The sequence below is a fragment of the Xyrauchen texanus genome, chromosome 20 (genome assembly GCF_025860055.1).
Source record: "Xyrauchen texanus isolate HMW12.3.18 chromosome 20, RBS_HiC_50CHRs, whole genome shotgun sequence".
NCBI classification, from domain to species: domain Eukaryota; kingdom Metazoa; phylum Chordata; class Actinopteri; order Cypriniformes; family Catostomidae; genus Xyrauchen; species Xyrauchen texanus.
The window spans coordinates 14,415,884-14,427,985 of NC_068295.1; the positions used below are offsets into that span (position 1 = coordinate 14,415,884).

At 40.2% G+C, this 12,102-nt stretch overlaps 1 protein-coding gene across 1 annotated transcript in view; it reads left to right on the plus strand.

Annotated features, from left to right (window-relative positions):
* Window positions 1–12,102, plus strand: part of trip11 (thyroid hormone receptor interactor 11) — a 28,174-nt gene that overhangs the window by 3,945 nt on the left and 12,127 nt on the right. The window contains exons 3-17 of the mRNA XM_052151206.1: window positions 686–796; window positions 919–1,224; window positions 1,608–1,679; window positions 1,778–1,943; window positions 2,097–2,432; window positions 2,618–2,658; window positions 2,771–2,869; window positions 3,043–3,249; window positions 3,602–6,340; window positions 6,656–6,937; window positions 7,328–7,468; window positions 7,675–7,868; window positions 8,131–8,294; window positions 9,210–9,313; window positions 9,414–9,513. Of these exons, the coding sequence (XP_052007166.1) occupies window positions 686–796; window positions 919–1,224; window positions 1,608–1,679; window positions 1,778–1,943; window positions 2,097–2,432; window positions 2,618–2,658; window positions 2,771–2,869; window positions 3,043–3,249; window positions 3,602–6,340; window positions 6,656–6,937; window positions 7,328–7,468; window positions 7,675–7,868; window positions 8,131–8,294; window positions 9,210–9,313; window positions 9,414–9,513 (5,062 nt within the window). The remainder of the gene's footprint in view (window positions 1–685; window positions 797–918; window positions 1,225–1,607; window positions 1,680–1,777; window positions 1,944–2,096; window positions 2,433–2,617; window positions 2,659–2,770; window positions 2,870–3,042; window positions 3,250–3,601; window positions 6,341–6,655; window positions 6,938–7,327; window positions 7,469–7,674; window positions 7,869–8,130; window positions 8,295–9,209; window positions 9,314–9,413; window positions 9,514–12,102) is intronic.

Below are 12,102 nucleotides of genomic sequence, written 5' to 3' on the forward strand. Positions count from 1 at the left end.
ATGGTAACACATGTGAAATTTAAATAATGCATTAACTAAATTACATCAAATATAAAACAGAACACCCCAGTGTACGTAACTGATATTAAAAATAAGATGAAACATAACTATTCCCATAAAATATAATGAAATGTAATGGATCACGCAGGGAATTCTGGGAACGCCCGATTATGTTTTTTTTACTGTAATTTTAACTATAATGTACTGTAAAAAGTACATGTACTCTCTTGTTAAACATAATGTACATTTTTAACATCAATTACACAGAAAAATCTTTTTACATCTAAAAAATAAATTTTTTACAACATTTTATTGTAAAAACTACTGTATTGTATTTTAAAATATATATAAAAAAATTTACTATATATTCTACAGTTAATATTCGTTAATCAATTAACGTTTTATTTCTGTAGCATTTTTACAGTATTTTACTGTTAAAATTACAGACATTTTTTACAGTGTGGGAATTGGGCATTCCAAATTGGGAGAAAAAGGGGATAAAAAAGAAATATTGCTATGTATTAGTTTTGAAAAACAAATACACAAACATAAAAAAATTCCAATTTGTTTGTATTGTGACCCATTTGTAGTATTTTATCGCCAGGTCGTGTCAGCTTTCCGCCAGCTACTGTTAAGACCTGTAAAAGAAACTTGGTGTTTGTGTGTTTGGTTTTACTTGTTTTAGTATGAGCGCTTGCTGAGTATAAACTCTGAGCTGGAGGAGAAATTAGAGGCAGCAGAGATTCAGATCAAACAGCAGTCAGTGGAATACAGAACCCTCCTGCAACAGAAAGAGGTTTGGACTCAAAATTACCTTAGTCCTACTACACACAGACAACAGCAGTGCTCACTGCTTACCTTGAAACCTCTAGTTTTTAATGGTGATAATGTGGTATTTTGTGTGTTGTTGTTGTGAAGGTTGAGATCAGTCACCTTAAGGCTCGTCAGAGTGGCCTGCAGGAGGAGATGCAGAAACTCCAGTGCTCCACTCAATCTCTGACCCACTCTTCCTCTTTCGACGCTGCTGTACTGCCTGTCACCGCTGCTGTCACTACCACTACTTCGTCTTCCTTCATGCATCAGCCCTCAGCTGTCCATCAAGGTTTCCATGGTGATGAAGTGGACATCAGTGATGTCCTGTGGTCACAACAGGAAATTAACAGGCTGTCCAGTTTGGTTCATCGTCTAGAAGCTGACGTGTCCCATTGGAGGAGAGTGGCTCAGGTGGAAGTCTGCTAGCGTGTACACAGAACCCAACAACAATTAAAGTTGAAGTGTGTCATTTCTTTGGCACTAATGGCACTGCAATTTTCAAATGGCTGTTTAATTGCTGTATAGAAACGCATTTCAAATAATCCCCCCGAATGACTTTTGTTTGTAAAAAATAAAAAATTATTTCGCCCCAAAGATATGCAGTTCGTTGAACCAATGTTATGTCCAGCCCATTTGGACCAGTTAAAAAAAAACATTTGGTTCCATTAGTGGTGCAGAAATTACACGCTTTTGTTTTAACTATTCGATGCATTTCAACATTGTAAATATTATATAATTGTAGAAATATTAATTTAGAATTCGATTTATTTATTTTTTACATTTTAACTTACTAGGCATCTAAGATACAAGGTTCTGATGAAAATGGAGACCAGGGTGAAGTTTTGAAACTGCAAAGAACGATCAAGGTGAAAAAACACAGATTTGTCATATGAACTTTGCTATTGGTGAGTTCTTGAAATCAGGTTCTATATTAAACCCAATTGATGTGCTCTGACCCAATCAGGAGCTGAGAGAGGAAATGGCACGGGAAGTGGATGAGCACCAGCATGAACTGGCAGCTCTGCAGGATGCCCAGCGGCAGAAAATGGCTGATATCTCAAAACGGCACAGAGATGAGCTGGCGGAGTATGAGGAGAGAATTGAGGAGCTTGAGGAGCAGCTTCAAAGTGGTAAGGAGCACTGATGGTCATTAAGAAGAGTCAGGAACTTTTTCAAACGGGATATGCAAAGGATATGTTTTTATTTTAATAGTTAAGTGATTGTTAGAATGGTTAGAATTTTACTTTATAATAGGCATTCAATGTTTTTCCTCGTTTCCACAGGAGGGGCAAACACAGTCAGCACACCAACCACAATGCAGGACTCAAAGCTTCAAGAGTTGCAGTCCACCATTCAGTCTTTACAAGAGGAGGTGAAGCTTCAGCACAAAAAATACAGTGACCTATTGGCCAGCTTGGAGAAAGTAGAGCATCATAAGGCTGAGCTAGAGCGGGAGAAGGAGGACGCTACAACAGAAAATGCAGAATTGTTGCAGAATTACAGTCGCCTTCAAAAGTCTGTTAACGAACTTCAAGCTCGAGTCCAGGAACAGGAGGGGAAGTCTATGTTGAAAGCCCAGCAGGACAATGAAATACAAACCCTGAGAAAAGCTTTGGCAGGTATACAGAATGGCAGAAATCATTATAGCTCAGCTTGCACCTGAATCAATCAATGTAAATGCAATTAATTTTTGTTATTGGATCTATATAACCCTGATTCTACTACACATGGTCTATCAAAGGTGTTGGATGTCAAATTCTTAAACTGCTCTTTCATATTTGGTTTTGTGTTTTGCATTTTTTAGCTGCAGAGCAAAATATTGCTAGGTTGAAGAGTCTAACTGAGGTACATTTGCTGACATCTTCCTTAAGCAGTTTATACACATTCAAATAAACATTGTAGTGTTGCAACCTTTCGTTCAGCACAGTTCATGAAATGCTTTTTATTTTGACTCAAGAGTGGCCCGCAGGAAGAAGTGGAACATGCTGACATCCTGGAGCTCAACACCATCATAAACACCCTCAGGAAAGAAAAGGAAGAAGTGGAGAGAGACAAGGTTTATATTGATTAACAATACTATACACAATAATATGTATTTCTTGTTTTTGAATGGAAATTACAGTTTGTCTTTTTAAAGGATTATTGTTATCATGCAAAGTTTTAATATTTTCTTAGTTTCCAAATTCTTTTCATTCACTTTTCCAATATATATTTTTTCTCTATCCTCAGTTTGTGCTTGTTGAGAAACTGAGGTTGTCTGGGGAGAAACAAAGTGCTGGTGAGTCAGAGAGTATGGAAGAACTGGCACAGGAAGTATCAGACTTAAAGAGCCAGCTGGATAGACGAGACCAGGCGCTAAAGCAGGCCAACCTTGATGTAGAAGCACTCACTGCTGAACTGGAAGAACTAGATGGGCAGAACCAGGAGGCCACACAGGTAACGATGCCTCTTTTAGACCAGTGTATTTGAACCCTGTTTCTGGAGGCACACCAACATTACAACTTTTGCATGTCTCCTTGATCTGATGTATCCATTTCAGGTCTTGGAGTCACTACTAACAAGCTAAAGATATGTGTCAGATAAGGGGGACATTGAAAATATGTACTATTCATGTGCCTCCAGGAACAAGGTTGAGAAACAGTGCTTTAGACCAATGTAGGTTTTCATGTGTATTAGACAGAATATTATTAGCAAAAATGTGATATTTTTAGTGTGCTTGATTTGCAGAATTGAATCAAGTATGCATCATGTTCTTATCTTGTGTACTTAATCTGTTTTCTTTCTCCAGCATCTTATTGCAGTTAAGGAACAGTTGTCCATGCAGAAAAGCCAGTCAGAGGCAGAGGTTGCCTGTCTTCAGTCAGATCTCACTGCCTCTCTTGATCAGAGACAGACTCTTCAGCTGGAGCTGAAAGCCCAGGGAGAGAAGCTAAGTCAGAGTGCTTTCTCCTTAAATGAACTGCACATGGCCAAGCAGCAACTGGAAACCACAGTAAAGGAGTTGAGGGAAAAGTTGAGCAAGTCTCAAGATCTGGGCAAAGAGCTGCGACAGAATTCCTCCGACCTTAAGAGGGTGCTGCAAGAAAGGGATACAGAAGTTACTGCACTTCGAGAAGAGTTGAAACAATCTGGGGAGCGAGGAAATGAGGTAGAGGGACACAGAAAGGTACTTGAGGCAAGGGATAGAGAGATCCAAGACTTGAGGACTGAGTTGGCAGAAGTGAAATCTTCCTATGAGAAGGCAGTTTCGGAAGGTTTTGAATTGAAAATTAAAACCAGGAAATTGGAAGAAGATAGCTCTCAGGCTTCGGACAAGATAGACTATTTGGAAGGGCAGGTCCAAGATACACAGGCCTCTCTAAGCAGGGTGTCCCTGGAGAAAGACACTCGTATTGACGCCTTGAAATTAGAAAAGAGTCAGTTAGAATTTGAGCTAGGTCAGTCTGAGAAGCGACTATCAGATCAAGACAAGCAGTACCAACATACCATTGACGAACTGAGCAGAGCACGCTCAATGGATGCATCTGCACTGCAGACAGAACATGAGCGAATGTTGAAACTCAATCAGGAGAAGGATCTCACGATTGCAGAGCTCAGGCGTGAGATGGAGCAGATAGTCTCTGACCACAAATACACCAGTGAGATGCTGGACATCACTGTGGCTGGCCAAAAGCAGCTCACAGAGCTTCTGCAGGAGAAGGACACCTATGTTGAAACACTGAAAGCTCAAGCTGTGGAAAAACAACAAGAGTTAGAGACTAGTGTCTTGAGGGCAACACAAGAGTGTGACACTCTTAAAAGGTCAGTGGAGGAGAAGGACAAGCAGCTTGGAGCAATGAAGGAAGAAAACAATCATCTCAAAGAAGAGATTGACCGTCTGAGTGACCAACAAAGCAGGCCTCAGCCGATGTCAGAGCCGAGGACACTGGATATAATCACCGAGCTTGAGACAGAGGTGAACCAGCTCAAAGCTGAAAGAGATCGACTTGAAGAAGAGGTCCAAGCTCTGAGGACAGTATCAGATGAACAACAGGCCACAGTACTACAGTCCCAGCATTCTGTACAGGTACTACAGAGTGAACTAGAGCAAGCACGGTCAAGACTCGACCAAAGCTCACTCAATTATGAAAGACTTATCAGTGCTAAGGATGAGGAGATCACACGGCTTCTGTCTGAAGTGGATGGGCTCAGCACACAGGGACAGAGTCAAATGCAGTCCGTAGAAATCCTACAAGAGGACAAGACCCAATCGCTAAATGGTGAAAATGGAAATGAGAAACATGACCTCTCCAAGGTGGAGATTGAGAGACTTGTGAAAGGCATTAAGGAAAAAGAGACAGAGATTAGCCAGCTAAATGAGAAGAACCTTACTCTTACTAAACAGCTCGATCAGCTTGTAGTCTCTCAAAATGAGGTGGGAAAACTCTCAAAGATTGTGCTGCAAAAAGATCTAGAAATCCAGGCACTTCATGCACGAGTGTCTGGTGGGCACAGCCAGGATGTTATGTTCCTCCAGCAGCAGTTGCAGGCCTATGCAGTGGAACGTGAACAGGTCCTGGCCGTGCTCAACGAGAAAGCCCGCGAGAACAGCCAGCTGCGCTCAGACTACCATCGAATTATGGACATTGTTGCTGCCAAGGAAGCGGCTTTGTTGAAAATTCAGCAAGAAAACCAGCGGCTCTCCACCATGAGCGACCCTTCAGGCAGTCAGGAGATGTTTCGTGAAACTATTCAGAACCTATCCCGCATCATCCGAGAGAAGGATATCGAGATTGACGCCTTGACTCAGAAATGTCAGACCTTGGTCTCTGTTCTCCAAACATCTGGATGCAACGATCCTGTGAGCGGCAGTTCAGGGGGTGTCAGCAGCAACCAATTTGAGGAGGTGCTACAGGAACGCGACACTCTCAAACAGCAAGTGAAAAAGATGGATGAGTGGAAGCAGCAGGTGATCACAACGGTGAGGAACATGCAGCATGAATCTGCTCAACTACATGAGGAGCTGCTGAAGCTACAGGGGCAGGTGTCTGCCGACAGCGACTGCAGCACCAAGCTCTCAGTGGATTATACCAGACTTGTTCAGAGCTATGAGCAGAAAGAGATAAAGCTGGGATTGTTGGGTCAGGAGCTGGCACAGGTGCAGCAGACCATCAGCCAGCTGAACAGCACCAAAGATGTCCTCCTTGGAAAGCTAGACAGTGTCAAGCAATCACCAGAAGTTGCTGCTACAACTACCACCCAGTTCTTTGCACCTCTAAACCTGAAGGGGGCAGCACCACCAGACCAAGATGAGAGTCCACATCAGGAATTACAGTCATTGCGGAGAACATTAACAGAGAAGGAGTGCACTATAAGAACTCTCCAGGAAAACAACCACCGTTTATCGAATTCTGCATCTCTTTCTGAGAGTGACCAAAGAAGCCATGTAGAGGAGGTCAAGCAGGCCCGAGACAAGCTAGAATCCTTGCAGCACTCCCTGAGAGAGAAAGATCTACTAATTAAGACCAAGGGAGACCAGCTCAGTCAGGTGGTTTTACAATTTTGTTTATTTGAAAGGGTGAAAGGGAAAACTACCATATGTACAATACAGATTGACCTGCAGTGGGAGTTAAATCTCAGCTTTGTATGAAAACTTGCAGTGAAGCATGAGCTAGATTTAGCCTGTTTTTTGTTCCAAAGATTGCACATTTAATTTCTGTGTCTAGTCTACACCATTGATTGGTATGCTTGAAAAAAAAAAAAAGTTAAATTCTGTTAATAAGGCACTATTTTTATTGACAGAGTTTCACTAGTTTTATTTAACCTTTGTTTAATAAAAAAGTATTTGTTGTGTACACTCTAGGTGAGCGAAAGTTTACGAAACCGTGAGAATGATAACGAGGTCTTGAAGCAGGCTGTCACGAACCTGAAGGAGCGCACGCTGATCCTGGAACTTGACATGAAGAAGCTAAAGGAGGAGAATGAAGCGATTGCTGCAAAAGCTCGTGAGAAAGAGACTGAATTCCGCGCCCTGCAGGAAACCAACATGCAGGTGTCGATGTTGCTTCGGGAACGAGAATTTCAGTTCAGTGCTGTGAACGAGAAAGCCTCTGCCATGGAGAAGATGCTAAAAGATAAAGAGCAGGTTTGGCAACTTTTTTTGATTGTGCGGTTGTATAGGCTAAACATTATACATAAAAAATCAGTCATCACCTACAGGTTTCTAACAGCTTTTGCTAAGTCTGTCATCCCTTTACTTTTCTTAATGATTTTATATGAATTTAAGTTAAAAAATAAATATAAATTTTTTTTGTGAAATGTTGTAAAGCATTATATACTGACTAATTGTAATCTTTACTATAAAAGTAAATATTTTGATTTGTTTAACTAAAATATATCCCCCTCCCCCTTAAACAAGCTGCAATGGCAACAATGCACTTGCATAATGTTTATAGACTCTTAACTTGTAAAATGTGTTCTGTAGTGCTCTGATTTTACATTTGGTGCTCTGTTCCACCTTCTTACTGTTCTGTAGGGTAAATCTGGTGAGCTAAACCAATTGCTGAATGAAGTGAAATCCATGCAGGAGAAGGCAGTTTTGTTTCAACAGGAAAGAGATCAAGTGATGATGGCCCTCAAACAAAAGCAGATGGAGACATCTGCTCTGCAGAGTGAGGTAGCAGAGACCAAGATTACACTTTCCGGTGCTTTACTGCATTTTAAGAAGTGCTTGTGTAGTGTGGGACTAAATGTTTCCTATCTTCCATTTCTCTATTGCATAGAACCCAAGATGTACACTTGGCAGACATGAATGTATTGTATTGAATTACTGTCAGCATTGACATGAACACAAACTCACTCCTATTTTCTTTTTGTGCATAGCTGCAGCACACACGTGATAAGGAACAGCGTCTAAAGCAAGAGCTGGAACGTTTGCGTAATCACCTTTTAGAGATTGAGGATTCATACACACGTGAGGCTCTGACGGCCGAGGACAGAGAGGGCGAGCTGAGACGCAGAGTGACACTCCTTGAAGAGAGGCTGGCATCGTCCTCCAATGCAGTGGAGAGTGCAAGGTGGGAGTTCAGTTCAAGGACTTGGTTCAGATGCTTTGTCCAAACCCAAACTTAATTCCACGCCCTGCCCCGCTGGTGTCTTTTCACACTTTGACAACAACCAAACTGATTTGAAATCTAGTCCGCTCCAAATTATGTTTTTGAAATGTAGTCGGCATATTGATTTAGCCTCCCTAATATATGTGTGTGTGTGTGTGTGTGTGTGTGTGTGTGTGTGTGTGTGTGTGTGTGTGTGTGTGTGTGTGTGTGTGTGTGTGTGTAGTCAGCAGGCAAGTCTGCAGGTGGAGTCTCTTCAAGAGCAGCTGAATGGTGTGGTGAGACAGAGAGATGAAGCTCTTATTCAGCTACGGGCTGCTCAGAATCAAATCAACCAGTATGCAGTGTCACTCTCTAACCTGCAGATGGTGCTAGAGCAGTTTCAGCAAGGCAAGAGCACAAACTCACCTTCAAAGATTCTTGGGGACATTTTATTTTCTTTGATATGTGTTACTTTTACTGTATTGTTTTGGGAGAATAGACTTTAGTATTTAAATGTGAAGTGTGTCATTTTTTCTGATGCTTTCTCCTATCCCAGCTTAATATGCATAGACAACTGTAAGTATTTTCAAAACATTGCTCTGTCCCAACCAGCCTGACATTGCAACATTAGCTCAACCAGTGGAGTGAGTTTGGGGTGGCATCTGTTTGTAAGAACCAGTGGCATACTGGGGGTGCAGAATTTACATACTTCATGTTTAAAATTTGAAGATTATTATTTATTAAAATGATTGAAGAATATATTCTTTCATGTATGGATTGATGACTGAACATAATTACAAATGTTAATTAGACTTTAATAAAGAGAAATCTAGGTATGTTTGTCTTAAGGGAGAAATCCAGAATAAGTCCATGTTCTTTAAAAGTTGACATCTGTGGGGGGCCTGGGTAGCACAGCGAGTTAAGCGACTACCACCCCTGGAGTCAAGAGTTTGAATCCACAGCATGCTGAATGATTCCAGCGAGGTCTCCCAAGCAACCAAATTGGCCCTGTTGATAGGGAGGATAGATTCACATGGGGTAACCTACTCATGGTTGCTATAATGTGGTTCTCGCTCTAGATGTGGTTCGGGGTGAGTTGTGCGTAGATGCCGCAGAGAATAGTGTGAGCCTCCACACATGCTATGTCTCCGTGGTAACGTGCTCAACAAGCCACGTGATGAGATGCACGGATTGACTCTCTCAGACGTGGAGGCAACTGAGATTCGTCCTCCGCCACCACGAGGACTTGGAGCACATTGGGAATTGGGCATTCCAAATTGGGGAGAAAATAAAAAACTTTGACATCTGTCTCTTTTCTTACAGAGGAAAAAGCCATGTACTCAGCAGAGCTGGAAAAGCACAAAAGAGAGAAGGCAGAGTGGAGAAAGAAAGCAGAGTATCTTGAAGACAAGACCGCAGCTCTGCAGGTCAGTACAACACAAAACAACACTTTATCCTCTGTCTTGCATTGGACTGTGCTCGACACAAGTGTGTTTTAATTCTGAATCTCTGTCTGTGTAATGTTAGATAAACCTGGATGAAGCAAACGCAGCTCTAGAATCAGCCTCTCGTCTCACAGACCAGCTGGACTTCAAAGAGGAACAAATAGAAGATCTTAAGAAACAAGGTGAGTTAACTGCCTTAACCACCTTACAGAATTTCAAGAGTTAAACCAGACCAGGTTAATTTCCTGAAAACCCTGCAGTGTTTAAATCAAAGCATGAGAACATTTCTCATCATTACCCTTCATTGTTTAACTAGGATCAAAATGAAGACATTGGTTTTTGAAACCAGTGCCCTAAAGGTCTTAATGCAATTTAAACATTTTACTTGACAAAAAGAGCTACCACCAAGAAGAGGTCACAATTTGTATAGGGAATTATAACATCAAGGACAACCATAGAAAAACTAGGGCTTGTTATTGGCACTTATTTACTGATTTGATTTGATTTGATTCTGATTCACATGCTCTTGATTTCATTCAATTTAGATGACATTTTCCATACATCCATAGATAGAAATGCATAGATTAAAAGATTACTCTTGGTATTTTAAGAATTAATATCAGATCAAGCCAATGAAGATTAGTTAATCTATTTATTTACCCAGTCTTAAAATAAAGTCTGAAACCAAAGTGACTGAATTGGAGCAATTTGATCCAGTATAGGCCTGTCGCTATAATTAAATAATCATCTGGCTATTTGATCTAACTGATTACTGTGAACTTCCAACTCCAATCACATTTTAATGCTCGAATAAGGGAAGTTTAAGTGAATATTTGAATCCCATCATTCAGTTGAACTCATTGAGCATCACTGAGCCACACAGCGGAAGTCAACCTGGGCAGTCTCTGTCCGGAAGAGCACTTGAAGCGCTTATTATGCGTACTGATGCATGCTCCTTTAGCAGAGGCTTGTGGCATACTCCCACAAAAATAGAAATGAACAAATTTAAACTTAGTAATATGCAAAGCGCTCCAGCTTCACTTTAAACGATTGTGTAATTGCAAAAGTTCCTGGTCATATTGGGTCCATACACGTGTGTTAATGACACGCAGTGACACAGAGAAGATGCACGCTTACTCTATTTCTGTGGACTGTGGAGTGATAAAATTAGAAATGGGAATGAGAAATAAGGGCTCTTGGTTTTGATCAAAGAGCATTAAAATAAAGTGTAAAAGTGATTAAATTAGGACAGAAATGTTTTACTATTGCATAATATTATATAATAAAAATATACAAAAAAATATATATTTTATAAAAACAAGTCTAAATGTAAAATTGACAAAAACTAAAGTTGACCAAAAAGAGAGAGATATTTACGTATTTAGAAATATTTTGATATTTAAAACATTATTTTTCATGTCATTTATATGTTTTTTAAGCCTTAAAAGGAAATCCTACATCCCCATTTTTTGTTTGTTTTATATATTTGAAGTTAAATATGTAAAAATTACTTCTTAAATATGACAGTTTAAGCCCTAAAAAGACAATTAATTGTCATAATTATTTGTTTGACTGTTAATCATCTTCAAATTTCATAATCGGGACAGCCCTAATCCAGTAAGAGAATGCCCTTAAAATCATTGTCTTTTTGTGCCGTGCACATTCCATTTGTTGCGCAACGGCACTTTTGTGAAAAAAAAAAGGCATGTACCTACAAAATTTTCTTTAAATTTAACCTTTTCGTGAGTAGGGTCTAAATTCCTCTGAAGTGAATTATTTTTGCATGTAGAGGGGGGCAGAGTGTCGACTTGTATTTTATTATTTATTATTATTTACATTTTCATGTCATAAAAAAAATACTATGTATAACGTAGTAAACATGTGAACAAATGGGTTATGTCTGCTGTACTATTTTTGTTTTGTTTTTATAGCTGTTAAAAACAAATCAACGAATAATATTAGCAGTTCGATGTGCGTGTGTGTGCGTGCGTGCGTGCGTGTGTGTGCGTGCGTGCGTGTGTGCGCGTGTGTGAGAGAGAGACACACAAGCGCTAGCCATGGCTGCCTGCATGGATAATCGTGATGCTTTTGTGATAGTTTTTCTCTTTCAGAAAACAAACGTATTATGTGCCTGAAAAGACTGTTTGAGTTGCTGTTTGTGTGAATGAAAACCAAATCTGCACCTAATCGGCAGACGTGGCTGCGTGCATGGGAAGATCCCGTTTAGATATGATGGCTGTGCATATACCTGCTGTGAACTTTTATCGTGGTACTTTGGTGAAAATGTGGCTTTTTGTTACATAAAACAAACCTATTGTGTGCTTGAAAAGACTCTTTGAGTAGCTGTTTGTTTAACAACCACTAATAATGTGAACAAATGGCAGCATGAATCAGAGGAAGATAGCCTTTGGTGTATATACTGTGCGTATAAGAGCTGTAAACTTTTTAGCGTGGTATTTGGTGATGAGATGGAAGTATGTATATAAACATATGCATATATAAACGTATTCTTTGGTTTGAAATTCTGTATGAGTATCCATTTGACCTAATATAAATAACAGACGCTTGAGCGGCACAACCTGTGTCGGCACAAAAGCCGATTTGAAACTGGCAGCTTGTAACGTAACTGGCTGTTGCAGGAACACATATGTGTTACACTACTCTTCGGGGCCCAGTTATTAACCGTCACTTATGTGTGACGGTACATATGAAAGGGTTTAAATAAACTGATCTGCACTTTTAAAAAAACACTATCTGCACATATATATGTG